The 24225-nt window shown below is 46.0% G+C and overlaps 1 protein-coding gene across 3 annotated transcripts in view; it reads right to left on the bottom strand.

Moving 5' to 3' along the window:
- dis3l2 (DIS3 like 3'-5' exoribonuclease 2) overlaps nucleotides 1-24225 on the bottom strand; it is a 426581-nt gene that overhangs the window by 159644 nt on the left and 242712 nt on the right. For all 3 annotated transcript variants that reach the window (XM_072474282.1, XM_072474283.1, XM_072474285.1), the window contains one exon: nucleotides 6319-6552. In XM_072474282.1, coding sequence (XP_072330383.1) covers nucleotides 6319-6552 — 234 coding nt within the window. The remainder of the gene's footprint in view (nucleotides 1-6318; nucleotides 6553-24225) is intronic.

Below are 24225 nucleotides of genomic sequence, written 5' to 3'. Positions count from 1 at the left end.
TTTTCAAACTTTTCAGTCATTCAAACTATTTCTTGAAGATTGTTTCGCTGATGGTGTGTTGGCAAGTGTAGTTTCTCTGACTTGTTTATAGAAATGCATAAAATGTAACTGCCCCATTAGTGGGGGCTTTATCTTTAATTATATCTTATATTTTTCCACACTGAGTGTGAAAGTTTGATCATAAACAATAAAAGCAATCTTCAATCTTGGCTTCTTCAGATATAGTGGAGCCTTAATGACATTCTGGACTGCAATAAACTTGAAATCCCATATATATATCCATCACCAACACTACTTACTTTATCTCCATAATATCATTCATCTCTGCTTTTACCTCATTCCCATCAACACTAAAACCCTTAACCACATTACCTCCAGATTTGATTAATCCAATAACCAGGGATTACACAACACAGTTTCCAACTGCCCCAAATTCCAAAACTCTCTGTAATCTTTCCCACCTTCATTACCCACATCCTTGCTGATTTTTCCATTAGTTCCTCATCTCCTACTGCATCAAATTCAAAAACATTATTAAAATATTACTCTGCTGGGAGCTGGTGAACAACTGTGTGATCCATGCGTGTCTGCTGTTTGAGGAACTTTGGCTTAGAGTTTATGAGCTGGAGTCAAAACGTTGGACACTACAATGCATTAGGGAGATGGAACGTTACTGGACATTTTGTTCCAGGAGGCAGTCACATCCCTTAGGCTAGGTACATCATAATAGGTCAGTGGTCAGGGACAGGAAGGTGTGACTGTAAGGAGGGTCAGATGTGTAATTGTCCAACAGTTTGGTGCTCTTACACAGCTCGTATGGATGAAAGCAGGAACTGCAGGGAAGATGAGACAGTTGACCACAGCACTGTGGTGTAAGTGGCCATTCAAATGGGGGGAGCAAAAAGAAGTACAGGAGTATAGGGAGGCGGTGGCGTAATGGTATTGTCACTGGACTAGTAAACCAGAGACCCAGACTATGCTCCTGGGACTAAGGTTCAAATCCTGCCACTGGAATTAAAAAATGTTTAATGATTATCATAAAACCATTATCGATTGTCGTGAAACCCCATCTGGTTCACTAATGCCCTTTAAAGGAGGAAATATGCTCTCCTTGCCTAGTCTGAGTGACATGTGACTCTAGACACACAGCAATGTGATTGACTCTTAACTGCCCCTTCAAGGCTGGTTTAGCACAGTGGGCTAAACAGCTGGCTTGTAATGCAGAACAATGCCAGCAGCGCGGGTTCAATTCCCGTACCGGCCTCCCCGAACAGGCGCCGGAATATGGCAACTCGGGGCTTTTCACAGTAACTTCATATTGTGATAATAAGCGATTATTATTATTATTAAGGGCAATTCGGGATGGGCAATAAATGCTGGCACAGCCTGCGAAGCACGTCCCATGAACAAATAAAAACAAAAGTAGGAGACAGTGGGATAGATACTGTTCTCTGCGGCTGAGAGCATAAGTCCTGAAGACTGTGTTGATTGCCTGGTGCCAGAATTAAGGGCATCTCTTCAGGGCTGGAGAAGAAATTGGAATGAGGGGGAAAAGGATCCAATTGTTCTGGTCCATGTGGGCACATCAGCATAGGCAGGACTAAGAAAGAGATTCTACTGAGTGAGTATAAGCAGATAGACCAAATTAAAAAGCAAAATCAAAGCAAATAAGCTCTTGATTATTACTTGAGCCACAAGCAAATGGGCATAGGATAAATAAGATCAAAGAGTTGATTGCTCGGCTCAAAGGTTGGCGTGGGAGAAATGGGTTTAAAGTCCTGGGGCATTGGAACCAGTACTGGGGAAAGAAGGAGCTGTACTGTTGTCATTTGATCTGCGTTGGAACAGTGTATTGCTGAATCTTACAACTAGGTAACTAGGATGGTAGAGAGGGCTTTAAACTAAATAATTGGGAGGGGATGAGGGTTCATGTAATGGGAGATCTAGAGAAATTTCTTCTTTCTAAGGCTAATTAATCTTTGGAATTCTCTTCCAGAGAGAGCAATAGAGACTAGGTAACTGAACAAATTTAGGCTGAGTATTTTGGAATTTGCCCTCTAGAGGACTGTGGATGCTCAGTCATTTGAGTATACTCGCTACTGAGATTGACAGATTTTTGAGCACGAAGGCTATATAATAATAATAATAATTGCTTATTGTCACAAGTAGGCTTCAATGAAGTTACTGTGAAAAGCCCCTAGTCATCACATTCCGGCACCTGTTCGGGGAGGCTGGTACAAGAATTGAACCCGCACTGCTGCCTTGTTTGCATAGGGATATGGAGACTGGGTGAGAAATTGGATCTGAGGTTTTCCATCAGCTGTAATCTTAATGAATGGCAGAGAAGCTTGAAGTGCCATATGGGCTGCTCCATTCCTTCATGTTCATATGTAAATGAATAATTATCTAATCGTAACTGTTTGGAACACATTATGATGATGTTTAGTAGAAAAGCAAAATATTCAATTAAGTTACAAATTAAATTCTATTTTAAAAGTGAAGCACATTATCAATTATAAATAGCTGTACTATTTTTGATTTTTTAAATCACATTTAATGTACACAGAACAGAAAATGATGAAAATAGGAAGAAAAACAGGTAGATGAGGAAGAATCAAGAAAACCTCCTCTTACAATTACACCATGAACCATTAATTCAGTAAAATGTCCCAAGGTGCGTCAAATGGGTTAATACTAAGTATTTTCAATAATTTCAAGGTTCCAAAAAACCTATAATCATCGTGGCTATGTTATTTAGGTGAGGGGAAACCCAATCCCTACTCTTAGACTCAGTACAATGCAAATCTGTGCAGTCCCTCCCATCAGCGGGACCTTCTGGTCCCACTGAAGCCAATGGAGTTTTAAACGGCTCGCTACCTTTTCCAGCCCCACTACTGCCGTGACGGGGCTGTAAAACTCTGCCCCCGATCTGCACAGCTTACTGAATGTCAGGAATTAATTATATCAAATATGCATTTTTAGATTGGGGAAAGGGAAGAAAAACAAAAAACCTATTTACTTTTTGGGAGTCCAAGAATTCATTTAAAGAAGTCCAATTTATTTTCATAAGTGGATTCAAAATTCAGATAGTAAATTAAGAATGCAACATTGAAATTAAAACTGAAGTTTTGAAAGAAGTTTAAATAAGCATTTATAAGTGAATCATATTTCAAAGGTGGATCAATACAGCTTTGAGAAATAAAAAAACTTGGTTCATCTTGGCATAAGAATGAATATACGTATTCACTGGTTCTATCAGTTTGATCCTCTCCTGCCAGACTTGCAGCTGAGTCTATTTTGAGGTTTACTCTGTTTTACCTAGTTCCTCCAATCTCTCTTTGGGATATTTTGGCTTTCCAATGCTTCTCAAATCTGGTTTCCTACTCATTTTTGTTTTGCCCAATATTTTCTTGTTTCTCAGAATTTTAGTCCAGTAGCTCCCATGTCAGCTCTGATGCTACTTAAAAAACTTCTGCTTTCATCTTTCCTGCTTCACAACTAATGTTCACAAGTAACTCCATTATATTCTGCCCTCCTTCACTGTAAGTCATTAGTTGTAAAGCAATTTGAGACATTCGGTGGTTGTGAATGTGGTGTTCTTGTGATTCTACTATCAGGCTGCATGTTGTAGTGTTCACAAAGACCACAGAAGCTACGTTCATTAACAAAGCTAACATTTACTTACACTACTTATTAAAGCTCGACCACTTACGCATAGTAAACAATAATGTAGTAATCTACATTCTACACTCTACTAACACTAGTCTCTACACTCTATCTATAACAGTACTCTGATCTCTCTCACTGCTCCTCTGCTCTCCAGCCTCTCCCAGACGCCTGAGAGTCAATGCTTATATAGTTCTTCGTCTAGCTCCATCTAGTGGTTAATTATGACATTAACCCTTTGTATTCTGACCATTTCCCATAATGTCACAGTGAAAAGCACAATATAAATGCAAGACTTATTCTCCTCCTCTAACTACTGCTTTGTCCTTTCATGAAATCCATTTCCTTTACCATGCACCACCAAGTTCATGCTTTCGCCATCCCCATTCAGCAGCAACTCACATCAGTTCATAGTTGACATAGCCATCAGTTCATTAGCATTTCTTACCTCATCAGCAATTTAATAAAACTAAAAGTTTCTTCCTTTCAGGAGTAAAGGATCAGAAATTCACACAACTGTTGGAAGCCTTAGAAGCCAAAAATAATTATCTGATAATTCAAATTATTTGAAATATTAAATGCCCCATTTTGCTTTGTTAGTTGCATTGCTTAATATCAATTAGTATACAAGTTCACATTTCTAAGCAATAAAAAAACAGAATTTTGAGATTGAAGCTGTTTCTTTAGAATCCATTCACAAAGAAAGTAAGGTTTTAGTGAATTTACAGATTATGTGTCCCCTCCCCCCACTGACCCACCCTTTACATCCAACCTCCAATCCTGTCTACTTACCGTATAAACTTACTTTTCCCTGGCTTCTAAAAGTGGGTGGATGTTAAAACCTTCTTGTTTTTTGGCAGTTAGTGCCACTAAAAAGGGGACATGTCTTCTTTACTTTTGCCTGAGCTGCCCTCAGCACAGGGCCTCAGGAACCCACTGCACTGCACTTTTCTCAGTTGGCTCAAATTGAAAGCCATGATGTGGCGATGCCGGCGTTGGACTGGGGTGAGCACAGTAAGAAGTCTTACAACACCAGGTTAAAGTCCAACAGGTTTGTTTCAAACACTAGCTTTCGGAGCACTGCTCTTTCCTCAGGTGAAGGAGCAGTGTTCGAAAGCTAGTGTTTGAAACAAACCTGTTGGACGTTAACCTGGTGTTGTAAGACTTTTTACTGTGCTCAAATTGAAAGGTCATCGAGAAAGGTGTTGCTGCATTTCAGGGTAAGTAACTTGGAGTGGAGTGTCAATCTGACTATGATTGCCACTCCGCGAGAGTTACACTCCTACATTTTAAAACGCTGCCCAAGTCACAAAACTAATTATGCTCAAAGGAATAGCAGATTAATAAACCGCTTCCCAAAAGTCCTTAATTGCAAATCTTGAGTTGTTAAATGAAAGTTACTTAACTATAGTACAAAGAGGATCTTCCCTCCTTGTGAGGAAAGACATGACCTCAGTTCCCCACACCAACTTGGCTGAGAAATATAATACCACATGCTGGAAATCCGAAATAAAACTAGAAAATGGTTTCTCAGAATTGAGAAAAGCTGTATTTAAGCAAATGGCAAGGAAAGGGAGTGCAGGGTCAGGGACAAAAGGCAAGGTCTGTGATATGGTGGCAGGCAGGAAAGGCTAAAAGACAAAAGGCACTATTATGCCGTTGTCATTTACTCTCTTCTGTATTTCACTGCATCCCTTCTGATCTTTCCTCATCACTGTACCTGCTTTAGACATCTCTAACCTTTTCCAGTTCGGATGAAAGGTCATCGACCTGAAATGTTAAACTTTTTTTGTCTCCAGAGATATGTATCTGACCTGAAAAACATCTCCAGAATTTTCTCTTTTTATTGAGGGTGGTGCAGTGGTTAGCACTGCTGCCTCATGGCGCTGAAGACTCGTGTTCGATCCCAGCCCCGGGTCACTGTCCGTGTGGAGTTTGCACATTCTCCCAGTGTCTGCGTGGGTCTCACCCCCCAAAGATTTGCAGGGTAGGTGTATTGGCCATGCTGAATTGCCCCTTAATTGAATAAAAAATGAATTGGGTACTCTAAACTTATATTTTAAAAAATCTCTTCTTATTGGCTGAGCAATAGGTGGGATAGAACAGCTATGAGCCTGCATTGTTCAAAATCTATAGTTTCCTTCATAATAACAGTCACTACATGTCAAATGTACTTAATTGGTTATAAAGTGCTGAGATTTCTTGTGGTCATGAGAAACTTTATTGTTTAGTATGGAACTTTAATGTTCTCAAAAAATTTACTATCTAAACATTTTTTTCAATTCAGTACGAAGTACTGTGTGTTCTACTACCCAACTTAAAACATAAACAAAAAATGCTGGAAATACTCAGCAGGCCAGACAACATCCGTGGAGAGGAAATTCACACTTCAGGCCAAAATCACATCAGTACATCTTTTTGTTTTTTATTTCAGATTTCCAGTGCCCACAGTATTTTGTTTAAAAATGTCCATTGTAATTATTCACAAACCTGTTGCGACATTGCTGTCAAAACCTTATTAAATATGAATCAGAAATTTACCTCAAATATTCCTGCTTAACCTTTTAAAATATAAATATCGTGACAGCCTTTGTATATTGACACAGTTAAAATAGTACTTTGTGTATTCCTTACACAATAAAAGATGCTCACCTGGTCCAATCGTAAAGCACCCCCGTCAAACCGTTGCCTACGAAGATGCTTAGCAATGTTATCAAGATTTATTACAGCAGTCTTTATTTCACGAATAGAATGATCAGGTGAAACAGATGGTAGCTCATCAGGACTGAATATCTTTTCTGGATCCTCAATTATGCTTTGTGCATGATTATAACTCAGCTTTACACAAGAGCGAATAATAGTTCGGCCGTGCCATTGGCTAAGGATCTGCAAAATAAAATTAAAGAAGCAATTTTTTTTTCAGGAGTCTACCAAGTTTCTCAGAGAGGAATGACTGATGAAAACTATGCATACCTTAAAATATAATCAAACCCGAGACAATTAGCTTCCAAAAGCATTATGGCATAACTAAAGCAGCTGCTTTAAGTTCGTCAAGGCAAAATAGCCAATTTGTTTTCAGTATGCAAATGATTTTCACAAAATAGATTATTCATTTGATCCAATAAAGTACGAAATTGTAAAATATTCTCTACAAAAATACACACTAGATTTTTGTTTGGATGCGATTTTTCCACTGAGTTGCATGGTGGTGATCCCACTGCACTGGGTACATCACGGGAAAGGCCCAAAAAGGGCTTTGGCTAGGTGCCGAGCCGATCGCGAGTCACTTGACACATGTTGACATCTGGATCACGCTCTCGATGGGTGCGATCCATGTAATGATATTTAAATTAGCCATTAAATTGTAATATTTAAATATGCGTAACTCGTATGAGGCGGCATTCTCCAGGTTCCCGGGAGTCACCAGCAGCACAGACGAGGTCTCACCCAGAAGACGATTAGTATTGGCCATGCCTGGGGGCTCTCTGGCCATTGGAGCACCCCGGATGGTTGGGAACAGTGTAGGGCCTCTGGCACCCTGGCAGTACCAATGGAAAAAATGTGTGGGATTTACCGGTGAGAAACTCCCCAAGCCCCCCAAAAAACGACAAAGTGTGAGTGAATACAGGTCTGGATCTGCCGAAAAAGCCACAGGAATCACCCCACCAAACCCGTCCAAAATGGCATTGTCATTTTTTGAGTGAATTGTGCTCCATATATTAATGACAATCCAAAAATTTCTTGCATACTATTTGAAGCCTGGTTAATGCATGAACAAAAATTGCAATTGTAACATTGCAAGATAAACAATTCGTTTAAAACCAGCAATGACAGTTTACGGTTATAATCTGCCAGTTTTGAGTTAAAACCTATCATGGCTTATATCTTTATATGTCAAGATCCACTTAAAAAATATAAACATAGGGTTGCATGGTGGTGCAGTGGTTAGCACTGCTGCCTCACGGCATTGAGGACCCGGTCTCGATCCCGGCGTATACATATTATATATACATAGATATATATATATATATATATTTTATAATTTTAAACACTGTTTAAAATTAGTGCTAGATTCAGATTTTGCACTGACGTAAACATGAAAGAAAGAATTGTAATACAGTTTTTCCCAGTTCCAAACAAATGGCTAGAAGAGGCCAAAAGACCAAGAAGAATGTGGCCTGGTGAGTTCTTGACCGGATTAATTTCAAATGAATTTAGCCAGTACCTTTTTGATCCCATGCACAGTTCCCAGGTTTGAAGTCAAATTGTGGTGAAGCACAGCAGCTAGAAATAGGTCAAGGGGTTTAGGCATCTAACTGACCAGATGGCATGGCTCAATGGTTGCGCTCCTCAAATAAAACACATGTCTCTGTCCCTGAATACTATTGACCCTTTCAAAGTTTGCCATGGCCTCCCAAATTTGCATCCATGTTTTATGCAGTTCCATGATCAAATAACCCGCATCCTTAATGGGATTAAAAGTTAATAAATACCTTGGATCACATGAGCTGCATCCCAGAGTATTGAACGAGATGTTTATAGAAATAGCGGCAGCATTGTGCTTATCTTTTAAAAATTCTACAGATTCTGCAGACTGGTAAGTAACAAATGCCACCTCAATATTTAAGGGAGGGAGGGAGAAAACAGGGAACATCAAACCGGTTAGTTGTGACATCAGTAGTACTGAAAATGTTAGAATCTATCATAAAGGATACTTGGGAAATAATGACATGATTGGGCAGTCAGCTTGTATTTACGAAAGAGAAATCATGCTCGACGAAACTGTTGTTTTATGAGGATGTTGCTTGCAGCATAGATAAAGGAGAACCAGTGGATGTGGTGTATTTGGATTTTCAGAAGGCTTTCCCACACAAATGTTCGTAAACAAACTTAGAGCACATGAGATTGGTGTAACACACTTCTATGGATTGAGCTATAGTTAACAGACAGAAAAGAGTGTAGGAATAAATGGATCACTCTCAGGATGGTAGCCTTTTACTAGGTGGATACCACAAGGATCAGTGCTTGGGCCACGGCTTTTCACAATCTACATAAATGATTTGGATCTCATGCACACTAACAAAGTTCTTATAGGGTGTGACAGAGTAGATGTGGGGAGGATGCTTCTTCTGGCTAGTGAGTCTAGAACCAGAGAACAATCTCAGGATAAGGGACAGACCATTTGAGACAGACGAGGAGGAATTGTTTCACTCAAAGAATGGCAAATCTTTGGAATTCTCTGCCCCAGAGGGCTCAGTCAATGGGCACGTTCAGAAAATAAATCAATGAGATTTCTGGATACTAGGACGCCATGGTGGCACGTTAGTACGGCTGCCTACGACGCTGAGGTCCCGGGTTCGGGGTCACTGTCCATGTGTAGTTTGCACATTCTCCCCGTGTCTGCATGGGTCTCATCCCCACAACTCAAAGATGTGCAGGTTAGGTGGATTGGCCACGCTAAATTGCCCCTTATTGGAAAGAAATAATTGGGTACTCTAAATTTTAAAAAAGGTTTCTAGATACTAATAACATCAAGGGATATGGGAATAGTGACAAAAATGGCTTAAGAGGTAGATGGTCAGCTGTGATTGGTTTGAATGGTGGAGTAGGCTCAAATGGCTAAATGGTCTACTCCTGCTCCTATTTTTATTTTCCCATGTTCCAATCTAGCTTCTGTACCTGCCAAAGCACAGAAACAGCTCATGCTAAAATCAACAAGTACAAAGGAGTGCATGGATTTATGGAGTACTTCAACTCCTCTATCACATCCCTCACTTGGGCAAATGCCCATGAGGTTCCCCTTGCCTTAGCGTTGAACTTGCATCTTTGTCTACTTCTCGTTTATCTGCCCTCATGTTCTATCCTAGTTTTTCTTTGCTCACAAGACTGCTCCCTTCATCCTATTTCCAACGAACTCATGACCACCCACCTTCTCCAACTGGCCCTCAGAGCTGATATTGTTGATGTTCTATATCCTTAGGTCCCCTTTATAGAATCATAGAATTTACAATGCAGAAGGCCATTCGGCCCATTGGGTCTGCACCAGCCCCTGGAAAGTGCACGCACCGAACCCACACCTTCACCCCACCTCCGCAACCCAGCAACCCCACCCAACCTTTTTGGAACTAAGGGCAATTTATCATGGCCAATCCACCTAACCTGCACATTTTTGGACTGTGGGAGGAAACCAGAGCACCCGGAGGAAACCCACACAGGGGAGAACGTGCAGACTCCACACAGAGAGTGACCCAAGCCGGGAATTGAACCTGGGACCTGTGAAGCAACAGTGCTAACCACTGTGCCGCCGTGCCGCCCTTTAAATCTGTTATCACTCGAATAACTTAATTCCTCTGTCCTTTGAATCCAAGTCCCCATTTCCAATCTCACTTTCCTTTCCAAAGACCCTAAACACCTTATCGTCTCCCAGATTATGTGCCCATCTTGTGTGGAACGCCATACACAAATCCTGAGTTACAGTACTGAAATAGCCCTCCTGCTTGACCTGTCTACACCTTTTGACATGATTAACCACGTCATCCTCCTTCAATGCCTCTCCATGGTCATCCACCTGTGTAGGATTGCACTTGCCCGGTTCTATCTATAGCTATTCAATCATGGCCAGAGAAATTACATGCAAATGTTTCATTTTCTACTACTGACAGTTACCTCTGGACTCCTCTGAGGATCCAACCTGGGCCACCTATTTCTTATCTACATGCTGTTTCTCTTGTGCATCAAACAGGTTCCATGTATACACCGGCAGCAACCAGCTCTACCTCAACACCACCTTTCTTCACACATACAATGTCTTTGATTTGTCTCACAGACTCTCTGACATTCAATACTGGATAAGCATAAATTTTCTCCAACTAAGTATTAAGAAGATGGAAGTAATTCTCTCTGATTTCTCCCTAGGCCACAAACTCCACTACATAGTCACTGACCCCATCCCTCTTCTGGCAACTGGGCAAGGTTAAACTCGACCATTTTTAACTTTGTTACTTCACCTGAGCCTGAGATGAATGTCTGACCACATATCCTTCCTCATCACCAAGACTGCCTAATTCTACCTCCCTAAAATCATCTGCTTCAGCTCAATAGCAACTGAAACTCCAATCATGCCTTTGTTACCTCTGGAGTTGACAATTGAAATGCTCCCCTGGCTGATCTCTCATCTTGCATCCTCTTCAAGCTTAAAGATAACAAAAACTCTACTTCTTTTATCCATTACCCCTTGTTCTCTGTGCTGCATGGCTTCCACTATGACAAACCTTAAATTTTCATTTTCTCATCCATTTTCTCAAATCCATCCATGGTCTCGTTTAGCTCCATCTCTGCAACCACCTCCAGCCTCACAACCCTCTGAGATCTCTGCACTGTCCAATGCCAGCCTCCTGTGCATCTCCAATTTTAATCATTCCACCATAGCTAGCTGTGTCTTCAGCTGCCGAGACCCCAAGCATTGAAGTCCCTCTGTTACTGTCTTTTCTCCTCTCAGAGGTTCCTTAAAACTATCTATTTGAACAAGCTTGTGACGGTGATGTACTGAGCGGACGCTCTCCTCCCAACCAGAACCAAAAAAGTCACTTTTGGAAGAATTTGGCCTGAAAAACCAACAGAAAACAACACTAATGGAGCAGAAGACGCCGGAGAATGGAAGCTCCAGGGGCCGACGAGAGGGCAGAAGTGCCAGAAAAAGGCATGATCAATGGGCGGACGAGCCGGTGGACCAACGAGGCGAAGTGGAGGCCCCAGCCGCCCAAGAGTGAGGGAAACCAGCGACCTGAACACCGGGACCGACACCAGCACCAGCCTCCGCTTCCCACCATGGGACGGTTGGAAGATCTTCCCAAAAACGGAGCTGGCCACCATGAAGGAGGCGATTATAACAGAGATTCAGGTGGCGGTGAAGGTGGTGGTGCCAGTGATGGTCCCCCTTAAACGCACAATCGACGGGCTGGGTTAAGAAAGTGGAGGCACAGGAAAGGACGCTCCAAGGCCTCGAGAGTGCCTCGATGGACCAGAGCGACACGATCATTGTCCTGGAGGCAGAGGTGAAAAGGTTGGTGGTGGTACAGGCCCGTCTGAAGGGAAAGGTTGAGGATCAGGAGTACAGGTCCCGGTGGCAGAATATATGAATTGTGGGCGTGCTGGAAGGCATCGAGGGCAGAGACCCAATAGACTATATCGCCCAAATGCTGGGCAACCTAGTCGAGAGGGGCAGTTTCCCCAACCCCCCAGAGCTCAACAGGGCACACAGGTAGCTCAGACTGAAGTTCAAGGCGAGGGAGCAGCCAAGAGCAATCATAGCGAAGCTGCACCGTTACCAGGATCAGGAAAGCATCCTGAGGTGGGCCAGGCAAACAAAGGTGAGCACATGGAAAGGATACAGTATCCGGGTCGATCAGGACATTGGGGCAGACCTGGCAAAGGAAAGCGCCGAGTTTAACGAGGCAAAGTCAGCGCTCTAAAAGAGTGGGGTGCGATGTGGCATGCAATTCCCGGTCAGACTCTGGGTCATGTACCAGAGCAAAGAACATTATTTCAACACCCCGACAAAATCAAATGACTTTGTACGGACTAACGGCCTGGCACGGCAGCGCTGAAGGCGTGTTGGAGGAGGATCGCTAAAAGGCAAAGACAGAACCAGAGACTTATAGATATGGCTATGTGTTTGCGCGGGACTGTACTGCTTCATTTTGACCAGAAAGACCGGGTACAGGAGAGAACGAGGACAGGGAAAGCAGGTGAGGTGGCGGAAAGGAAAGCAGGCAGTCAGAGGGCACAGACAAAGGGCTATACCAGTCCTGGGAGGGGAGCCACCGTGCTAGCAGTGAGGGCTAGCATGGGAAGACAGGCAGTAGGGGGCCAGGGCGGGCCTCTCGGTGGAGAGGGAGAGCCTGGCCAAAGGCTTGGGGGGTGGAGCACAGAAGACAGAGAACAGAATGGAGAAAAAAAGTTGGCAATCGAATTGGCTTTGGAAGTCAGGGTGCGGGCCGAGGAAACAAGATGGCACTGTAAGCAGACACTTTGGAGTGTCCCTAAACAAAGGGAAACTGCGGAGTGCAGGGGTGTACCCACGTGGCGTACATACACTTGGCGGCCATGTTGGGTGCCCCCCGGACAAAGGGAACCCCAGAGCACAGGGGTCCGACCTCATGGTGAGAATGGTGACCGTGGCCATTTTGGTCGGCCCCCTAACAAAGGGAAACCCCGGAATGCAGGGGCACGTCCACTAGGTAAGTATGGTTGATCCCGCAGGAACGGGGGGACAGAAGTTCACCACCAGGATAGTCACCTGGAATGTAAGGGGACTTAACGGACCATTGAAAAGATCCAGAGTCTTCACCCACTTAAGCATGAAGGCCTACATAATCTTCCTGCAGGAGACACACCTGAGCGAGAAGGACAGACTGGTAAGAAAGAGCTGGGTGGGACAGACGTATCATTCGTGCTACGGGACATGGGCAAGTGTAATAGCCATACTGATTAGCAAGAGGACAAGATTCACGGAGACCAGGACGGTTACGGACCAAGGGGGATAGTACGTCATGGTCAGCGATGTCCTAGACAGGGCACCGGTAGTACTGGTAAATGTGTATATGCCCAATTGGGACAACACAGACTTTATAAAGAAGACCATGGCGAAAATCCCCAACATCGACACACACAGACTTATTATGGGGGGCGACTTTAACTGCGTGCAGGACCTGCGGACTGACCAATCAAGCCCATAATGGAGAAAAAGATAGGGAACTGGGAACATTCATGGAACAGATGGGCTGTGGATCCATGGAGGTTCCTGCACCCCGGCGAGAGGGAATTCTCGTTCTTCTCACCGGTCCACAAAGTTCACAGGGACAGCATGGTGGCACAGTGGTTAGTACTGCTGCCTCACAGCTCCAGGGGTTCTGGGTTCAATTCCGGCCTCGGGTATCTGCGTGGAGTTGGCACTTTCTCCCCATGTCTGCGTGGGTTTCCTCCCACAGTCGAAAGATGTGCAGGTTAGGTGGATTGGCAGTACTAAATTGCCCCTTAGTGTCCAAAAGGTTAGGTGGGGTTCCTGGGATAGGGTAGAGGTGTGGGCTTAAGTAGGGTGCTCTTTCCAAGGGCCATTGCAGACTTGATGGGCCAAATGGCCTCCTTCTGCACTGTATGTGAGTTTGGAGATGGGCCCTGCCTGACGCCCCAAATGGAGGTTGGACATGGACCTCTTGGCCGACAAGGCCTTCTGCCTGGAAACATCAAAGGCAATAGGCTACATGACTAACAACCGGAATGGGGAAGTCTCACCTTCCACGTTCTGGGAGGCACTGAAGCCCGTGATCAGGGTGGAAATTATAGTCTACAAGGCTCGCAGAGAGAGGGAAAAGAGGGCGGCCAGGCAACACCTGATTGACTCCATCCTGGAGGTTGACAAAGTACCAAGAGACCCCGACCATAGAGCTTCTGGCAGAGTGGAAAAAGTTACAAATGGACTTTAACCTGCTATCCACTAGGAAAGCAGCACACCAACTCCGCCAGACATGGGGGACCATCAATGAGCGAGGGGAAAGCACGGTAGCATTGTGGTTAGCACAATTGCTTAAGAGCTCCAGGGTCCCAGGTTCGATTCCTGGCTTGGGTCACTGTCAGTGCGGAGTCTGCACATCCTCCCCGTGTGTGCGTGGGTTTCCTCCGGGTGCTCCGGTTTCCTCCCACAGTCCAAAGATGTGCGGGTTAGGTGGATTGGCCATGCTAAATTGCCCTTAGTGTGCAAAATTGCCCTTAGTGTTGGGTGGGGTTACTGGGTAATGGGGATAGGATGGAGGTGTGGGCTTGGGTAGGGTGCTCTTTCTAAGAGCCAGTGCAGACTCGATGGGCCGAATGGCCTCTTTCTGCACTGTAAATTCTATGAAAAGGCTGGTCGCCTACTGGCTCACCAGCTGTGAAAGCAGGCAGCCACGAGGAATATAGCTCAGGTAAAAGACAGCAGAGGCAGACTGGTAACGGGTTTTGTTAAGGGCAGGCAGCTGAACACGAACGTGAGGAGGCTCCTGAATATCATCATGATGCCCTCGGAGGGGGGGGGAGCGCTGTAATGGACGCGGAGAAGGCCTTTGGCAGGGTGGAGTGGGAGTATCTGTGGGGGGCGCTGGGCAGGTTTGGATTTGGGGAGGGATTTATAGGGTGGGTCAAGCTGCTGTACCAGGCCCCTGTAGCGAGTGTGTCCACAAACCGGCTAAGGTCGGAATAATTCAGGCTGCACCAGGACGAGGCAGGGGTGTCCCCTGTTCCCGTTGCTGTTTGCCCTGGCAATTGAGCCGTTGGCCATTGCGCTCAAGACTTCGAGGGATTGGAGGGGGCTGGTGCGCGGGGAGGGGGGGGGGGAGGAACACCCGGTCTCCCTCTACGCGGATGACCTACTGTTGTATATAGCAGACCCGTTAGAGGGGATGGGGGAGGTCATGCGGATCCTGGGGGACTTTGGGAGGTTCTCGGGCCATAAGTTGAACGTGGAGAAGAGTGAGCTGTTTGTGGTCCACGGTAGGGGCCAGGACGAGAGAGCACCCGCTCAGGATAGTGGAGAGGAGCTTTTGGTACTTGGGGATACAAGTGGCCAGGAACCGGGATGCCCTGCACAGGCTCAACTTAACCCGGCTAGTGGAGCAGATGGAGGGAGAGTTTAAAAGGTGGGATATGCTCCCACTTTCCCTGGCGGGACGGGTGCAGACTGTGAAGATGACGGTTCTCCCCAGGTTCCACTTTGTATTTCAGTGCCTCCCCATTTTCATCCCCAAGTCCTTCTTTAAGTGGGTGAACAGGATTGTGACGGGATTTGTGTGGGCGGATTAAACCTCGCGAGTCAAAACGGGTATTCTTGGAGCGTAGCCGGGGGTGGGACTGGCTCTGCCGAACTTCTGCAGTTATTACTGGGCGGACAATGTGGCCATGATCAGGAAATGGATGATGGAGAAGGGGGCGGCTGGAGGCGGCGTCGTGTAGAGACACCAGTCATGGGGCACTTGTTACGGCTCTGCTGCCATTCTCGCCGGTGCGATACACCACAGGCCCGGTGGTGACGGCGGCACTGAGGATCTGGGGGCAGTAGAGGAGATACAGGGGAGAGGTGGGGGCCTCTGTGTGGACCCCGATACGGAATAACCACAGATTTGCTCCGGGTAGGATGGATGGGGGTACCAAGGGTGGTATAGGGCAGGTATTGGGAGGATGGGGGACCTGTTTATAGACGGGGCTTTCCCCACCATGCAGGCGCTGGAGGAGAGGTTCGGCCTGCCCCCGGGGAATGCGTTCAGGTACCTTCAGGTTCTGGACTTCCTTAGAAAACAGGTGGGGACATTCCCGCGGCTGCCCCCACGTAGGATCCAGGATAGGGTTTGTGTCTGGCGTCTGGGTAGGGGAGGGGAAGATGTCGGACATATATCAGGAGCTGCAGGAGGTAGGGGAAGCCTCAGTGGGGGAGTTGAAGGATAAGTGGGAGGAGCTGGGCGAGGAACTGGATGAAGGCCTGTGGGCCGGTGCCCTGGGCAGGGTGAACTCCTCCTCATCATGTGCCAGGCTCGGATTAATCCAGTTTAAGGTGGCGCATATAACGGTGGCAAGAATGAGTAGGTTTTTTGGGGTGGAGGACAGGTGTCCAAGGTGTGCAGGGTGTCCAGCGAATCATGCCCATATGTTTTGGGCATGCCCGGCGCTTAAAGGATTCTGGCAGGAGTTTGCAAGGGTGATGTCTAGGGTTTTGGACGCTCGGGTGAAGACGAGTCCAACGGTAGCGATATTTGGGGTGGCGAAGGATCCAGGAGAGCAGGAAGCGAAAGAGGCCGAGGTACTGGCCTTTGCCTCCCTGGTAGCCTGGAGACGGATTTTGTTAATGTGGAGGGACTCGAAACCCCCGAGTGTGGAGATCTGGGTTAGCGATACGGCGGGGTTCCTCAGCCTGGAGCGAATAAAGTTCGCCTTGAGAGGGTCCTTGATGGGGTTCTCCCGGCGGTGGCAACCGTTCCTTGACTTTCTAGGGGAGCAGTAAGTGTCAGCAGCAGCATCCTGGGAGGGGGGGGGGTTCAAGGGGGGGGGGGGGGGGTACTGTTGATATAATGTGAGTTGGGCATGGAGACAAAACCCACCTTGTTCTGTTTAAAAAAAAATTTTTTTTCTGTTTTGTAATTCGTTTTATTGTAAGCTTTGGGCTATGCTTATTGTTATTTTTTATTACCATCTGTATTTCTATTTTTGTTCTGTAAAAACGCTGATTGGAAAAACTTTAATAAAACATTTATTTAAAAAAAAGAAAAGAGGTCAACCGGCCATGAGAGGTCTACACCTCCGAACCCCCTGACCGGGATGCGGGGCTGAAATAGTTCTTCAACGGACTGGACATGCCAGTTGGGGGAAGAGTACAGGTGGGGGAAACAGGAAGCACCAATAGCTCTGGGAGAAATCATGGAGAGCATCAGCTCCACGCAGGCGGGGAATGCCCCGGAACCGGAAGGGTTCCCGGCGGACCTCTATACAAAATTTGCGCCGGCCCTGGCCCTGCACCTAAGGGACATGTTCGCAGACTCACTGGCGAGGGGTACCTTGCCTCCTGCGCTAGCGCAGACCACAGAATGCGGCTCGTACAAACCCATTTCACTGCTAAATGTAGACACGAAGATACTCGCATCGGTTCTGGCCAAGAGGCTATAGAACTTCATACCAGAGGTGGTCACAGTGGAATGCAGAGGGCTTTGTCAATGGTAGGCAGCTCACTGCGAAAATCAGGCGGCTGATGAATGTAATAATGACACCTGCCGGGGAGAGAACACCAGAGATGTTTGTCTCCCTGGATGCTGAAAAGGCCTTTGACAGAATCGAGTGCAGATACCTCCTCGAGGTACTGGAGTGGTTTGGGCTAGGAGCAAGATTCACCTCTTGGGTGAAAATCCTGTACAACGCCCCAAGGCGAGCGTTCAAACCAATACTACCAGCTCTGAATACTTTCAGCTGCACAGAGGCACTCAGCAGGGATGCCCACTGTCCCCGCTCCTGTTCGCCCTGGCAATTGAACCCCTGGCAATCGCTCTGCGAGACGTGAAAAGCTGGAAGGGCATCCAGACGGGAGACTGAGAGCACAGGGTCTCACTCTATGAGGGTGACCTGCTCCTCTACGTCTCGGAACCACAGGAAGGCCTAAGAGCAATCATGCAGCTCCTGAAAGAATTTACAACCTTCTTGGGTCATAAATGTAACCTGAGCAAGCGTGAGGCATTGCCGATGAACCCAAAGGGGGTTCAAATGAGCCCAAAACAAATTCTGCTACCTGGGGATCCAAACAGCCCGGGACTGGAATCAGATCCATAAGTGGAATCTGACCAGTCTGGCGGAGGAAGTCAAAAAGGATCTGCAGAGATGGGACACGCTCCCACTCTCCCTGGCGGGAGGGGGGCATACGATCAAAATGAACATATTGCCGAGATTCCTCTTCCTGTTCAGATCGATACCGATCTTCATCCCCAAGGCTTTCTTCCACAACATAGACAAAATGATCATGGCCTTTGTGTGTGTGTGTATATATATATATACGTGTGTTGGGGGAATGGGGGGGTGGGGGAAGAATCCCCAAATCAACACTGCAGACGAGAAAAGACATGGGCGGCCTGGCACTACCAAATTTACAATACTACCACTGGGCAGCAATGGCAGAGAAAGTGAGGGGATGGATACGCGAACCCACCACCGAATGGGAGACTTCCTGCAAGGGAACGGCAACATATTGGTTTGACTGAGATGTCCCCCATCTGCGGAAAAAATAAGTTCCCACCAGTCAGGCAGCACAGTGGCGCAGTGGTTAGCACTGCTGCCTCATGGCGCCGAGGTCCCAGGTTCGATCCCGGCTCTGGGTCATTGTCCGTGTGGAGTTTGCACATTCTCCCCGTGTTTGCGTGGGCTTCGCCCCACAACCCAAAGATGTGCAGGGTAGGTGGATTGGCTATGCTAAATTGCCCCTTAATTGGAAAAAATTAATTGGGTACTCTAAATTAAAAATAAAGTTCCCACTAGCCATGCTTGACACCACTTTCAAAAAATGGAGACAGGACGGGTGGGGACACTAACAGTCAAGGGCTTTTACATGGGAGACAGAACAAGCGACACTGAGCGAACTGACAGAGGACCTGGAACTACCAACAGGACAGGAACTTAGACATCTCCAGGTAAAGCACTTTCTCCACAAGGAGACAGTAGGATACCCCAGGACCCCAGAACAAAATAGCTGGGAGCAGGAGTAGGCCCTTCGAGCCTGCTCCGCCATTCAATGAGATCATGGCCGATCTTTTGTGGACTCGACTCCACTCTCCCTACCGAACACCAAACCCTTTATTCTTCAAAAAACTATCTATCTTTTTTTTGAAAACATTTAATGAAGGAGCCTCAACTGCTTCACTGGGCAGGGAATTCCATAGATTCACAAACCTTTGGGTGAAGAAGTTCCTCCTAAATTCAGTCCTAAATCTACTTCCCCTTATTTTGAGGCTATGCCCCCTAGTTCTGCTTTCACCCGCCAGTGGAAACAACCTGCCCGCATCTATCCTATCTATTCCCTTCATAATTTTATATGTTTCTATAAGAACCCCCTCATCCTTCTGAATTCCAATGAGTACACTCCCAGTCTACTCAACCTCTCCTCGTAATCCAACTCTCTCAACTCTGGGATTAACCTCGTGAATCTCCTCTGCACACCCTCCAGCGCCAGTACGTCCTTTCTCAGATAGAGACCAAAACTGAACACAATACTCCAGGTGCGGCCTCACTAATACCTTATACAATTGCAGCATAACCTCCCTAGTCTTAAACTCCATCCCTCCAGCAATGAAGGACATAACTCCATTTGCCTTCTTAATCACCTGTTGCACCTGTAAACCAACGTTTTGCGACTCATGCACTAGGACACCCAGGTCCCTCTGCCGAAGTTATTTTTCCTTTTAACTTTTCTCCTAATTTTCCTTATTGTTGAACCGATATCTTCATGTAATAACCTGCTGCTTCGCTTTCCATTTATGTTTTTACTTCCCGTGTTATTCCTTTTAGCATTACTGGGCCTATTCACTGAGCTCTCCTCAGTCACTGTACCCTGTACTGTGGCCCTTTTTGATTTTTGACTACGGCTTCTCTGCCTTACACTTTCCCTGTCCCCGTTTTACTTCCCTCCGACTTCCTGCATCAGTTTTCATCTCCCTGCCACATTACCAGAGGACCTGATAAACACGGACAGTAAGGAAGTGGGAACTGCGGGAAAATCTATGGACAGCTACTGGACAGAGGACTCTGGAGGCAGAGGAAAATGGGGAGACAAATTGGGGACAGAGGTGGGCTGGGGACCCTGGAGCGAAGGACTGAATAGGGCTAACTTCACCTCCTCCTGCGCAAGGCTCATCCTCATACAGTCCAAGTTGGTGCACACAGAGCGTACCTAACCAGAACCCAAATGAACAGGTTCTTCCTGGAGGTGGAAGATAAATGTGAATGGTGCCAGACGGGCCCTACCAACCACACCCACATGTTCTGGGCTTGTCCTAAACTTGTAGGGTTCTGGACAGTCTTCTTCGAGGCAATGTCCAAGGTTGTGGGGGTGAGGGTGGAGCCGTGCCCGAGAGTGGCAACCTTTGGGGTATCGGAGCAGCCAGAACTACACACGGGGAAAGAGGGCCAACACCCTAGCTTTCTCTTCCCTAATCGCACGCTTGAGAATTCTGCTCGGCTGGCGATCAGCAGCACCACCCACAGCTGCAGCCTGCTGGCAGACCTGGCAGAATTTCTCCATTTGAGAAGATCAAGTACACCATCCAAAAGTCAAAAAGAAGGTTTCCTCAAAGCATGGGGGCAGTTTGTCAGCCTGTTCCAAGACCTGTTCGAAGCCAACAGCGAATAGGGAAAAAGCAAGAGATGGGAGAAAGCAGACAGAGACACACAAATCTAAGGGGAAGGGAGGAGGAAGAGGAACTCAGGGGAACAACAGGGAGAAGCGTGGAGGGGGGGGGGGGGGGGGAGAAGGGGTTCTGTCCCCTAAGCTCATGTTCTCTCTCTCCCCCCCCCCCACCAAACCACAAGGCTGGCAACAGGATCAGAAAACATAAAGGGGAGGGGAGAGGAGGAGGGGAGAACAGGAGCTAGGGGACAGAACACCCTGAACGAAGAGGGGGATGCCAAGTAGGGGCCGGGGAAGCAGCGAGAGGTGGAGGGAGGGAAGAAACACGAAGAACGCTTGTATATACATAAGAACTGCAAGTGCTGTAAATATGGAACATAAAGTTTTACTGTGTATAACTGAAAATGCCAATAAAAAATATGAAGCTTGTGGCATCTGTCCTAATATCTCTTGTGGTTCGGTCAAATTTTGTTTGATATTACTTTTGCAGCGTGCTTAATTTTACTGCACTAATATAACTATAGAAATGTTGTTATTTTGGGTTGAAATCCAGAGACTAAATTACAAAATTTTGGCCGATACCAGTACAATTCTGAGAGATGCTGTACTTTTGGAAGTCCCAACTTTCAGATGAGATGTTAAACTAATGCCCTGTATATCTTATCACATGGATGTATAAGATCCCATGGCACTAACGTGAAGTGGAGCTGGTCAAAACTGATCTCGCAAACAAAATTACAAAATAAATATGGTCATTACTTCATTGTGCTACATTTCCTATATTAGAAACTGTTTGACTCAGCAAATGAACTGCCTGAATGTCTGGAGGAGGCAGGATCAATTGAGGCTTTCAAAAGTAAATTTGATAGCTATCTGAAAAGTAAAATTTTGAAGAGCTACAGGGAAAAGGGAGCGGAGTGGCACTAAGTGAATTGCTCCTTCAAAGGGTCAACACAGACACGATAGGTTAAATGACCTCCTGTATATTGTAACCATTCTATGAGTGTTCCTTCATTGTCTGGAAAATGCTTTGAGACGTTGTGAAATGCGCAAAATAAAAGCAAATTCTTTCTGTCACTGTTATTCAAAATGTGTTAGATTTACAATTTTTCATTCTTCGGTACAATTCCCATCAAAGGTTTTTCACATATCATGCCGAGGGCCTACATTATCTCTTACACAGCATCCTTCAGCATTTTGGTGCATTATATAGCAGATTGGAGACATTTAATAATAATAATCTTTTATTATTGTCACAAGTAGGCTTACATTATCACTGCAATGAAGTTACTGTGAAAATCCCCTATTCGCCACACCCGGAGCCTGTTCGGGCACATAGAGGGAGAATTCAGAATGTCCAATTCACCTAACAAGCATGTCTTTTCTTGGAACTTGTGGGAGGAAGCCAGAGCACCCGGAAGAAACCCATGCAGACACAGGGAGAACTGCAGACTGTGCACAGACAATGACCCAAGCCAGGAGTCAAACCTGGGACCCTGACGCTGTGAAGCAACAGTGCTAACCACTGTGCTACAGTGCAGCCCTCCATTTGTGATTTTAGTCCGATTAATTTAAAAACTCTTCAAATTCGTAGTTTGTCAAACTGATGTTAGTATACATCTTTATTATTGTCACCAGCTTGTCATCACTAACACTGTTCCACCAAAAAAGACAAGTTCAAGACTTCCTGGACACATCTATGATCAAAGCACTGGTACATGATTGACTTTGTCATCATCTGCTCCAGAGTTCAAAAGGATGCCCTTATCACCAAACCGCTGACCACTGCAGATGACTGCTTGTCAGACCACTGGCTCAGCCACTCCTTTATGTCCATCAAACGCCATCAGAAGCAGGGGAACGTGAAAAACCAGCTCTGAAATAAGATCAACATTGAGTGGCTTCAAGAGCCAAGCATGCTAGTGAACTTCCAGCAATGTCTTCTCCAAAATTTTCCTTCTAATGGAGTGGTGTAAAACTGCAAGAAATGAAGACAGCCATCATCCCAAGATGTGAAGAAACCATCAGCTACAAGACCAGCAAATACCAAGACTGGTTTGACGAGAATGATCACACCATCCAAGACCTCATCGACTAAAAGAGGAAAGCCCTCCGCGCCTGGCAAGACGACATAACCAGCAAGGCAAAGAGAGCTCATCGATCAGCAAAGGCAAAGGTACGAAGAAGGACTAGTAAAATCAAGAACCAATGGATAACTGAGATAGCTAAGGAGCCTCAACTCCTCACCTGGACTTTCTTCAGTGCCTTAAACCGGTGTGGAGTAAGGATGGAACTATCTTGAGAGACAGAGAAACCACAGTCGTCGATGGTAAGAACACTTCAAAGAACTCCTAAATTATGATACAACTATAAATGAGGACATGTTTGAGGAAATACCCCAATTCCCCAAAGATCATCTTGGACTCCCACCAATCGTAGACGAAGTCAAAGCAGCTATTAGCACACGAAGAATGGAAAAGTCACAGAAGTGGATAGGATTCCAGTGGAGATTTTCAAACTTTGGAGAAGAGATCATCTATCAGTTCCATCAGCTCATCCTGAAAATCTGGGACTGAGAAGCAACTCCTGGTGATCTCAGGGATGCTATCATCGCCACCAGCTTCACGACAGGAGACAAAACGAACTGTGGAAACTACCGAGGAATCTCCCTACTCTCCATCATCAGGAAGATATCACTCAAATCCTCGCGAGTCGACTTCACCCAGTCTCTGAAGAAATCCTACCAGAAAGCCAGCGTGGCTGCTGACCAAACCAGAACAGCAGACATGATTTTCATTGCTCGAAAATTTCAAGAGAAAAACCAAGAGCAACATCAACCACTCTACATGGCCTTCATTGATTGGTCCAAGGCTTTTTAACACAGTCAATCAGAAAGTGCTATGGTAGACCCCATCAAAGGTCGGCCGTCCAGAGAAATTCCTCAACATCCTCCGACTCCTCCACGACAAGATGTCAGCGACAGTCCTCACTGACAGAAATAAAACAGAAATGTTAGAGGTCAAGACAGGGGTCAAGCAGGGATGTGTCATCGCCCACAACCTTCTCTTCATCTTGTCAAGAACAAGCTTCCCAGGGCAGCATGGTGGCGCAATGGTTAGCTCTGCTGCCTCACGGCGCCGAGGTCCCAGGTTTGATCCCGGCTCTAGGTCACTGTCCATGTGGAGTTTGCACTTCTCCCCGTGTTTGTGTGGGTTTTGCCCCCACAACCCAAAGATGTGCAGGGTAGGTGGATTGGCCACGCTAAATTGCCCCTTAATTGGAAAAAATGAATTGGGTACTCTAAATTTATACTTTAAAAAAAAGAACAAGCTTTCCAGTGGAATGAACATCGTCAACTGGATGGACGGAAAACCTTTCAACCTGACATCGCTCGTGGAACCTCAGTGTAGGGATGACATTGCCATCTCCACTCAGAGGAGAATCTCCAAGCCATGCTTGATACCTTCGGGGAATCATACTGAAGAATCTGTCTGGGCCTCAATCTCAAGAAGACTCATCTCGTTTACCAACTTGCCCCAGGGCAAGATCCAGTCTCTCCCATCAAGATCAATGGAGAAACCCTGCCAAATGTGGAACCAAAGAAGACAATACGGGTGTTCCCCAATCAGAAACCCTGGCTTAACAAAGGGTTCACT

This window comes from Scyliorhinus torazame, chromosome 14, assembly GCF_047496885.1.
Source record: "Scyliorhinus torazame isolate Kashiwa2021f chromosome 14, sScyTor2.1, whole genome shotgun sequence".
Classification (NCBI taxonomy): Eukaryota; Metazoa; Chordata; class Chondrichthyes; order Carcharhiniformes; family Scyliorhinidae; genus Scyliorhinus; species Scyliorhinus torazame.
Note: the sequence above shows the minus strand (reverse complement) of the source record. Positions and strands in the feature narration are given on the sequence as shown.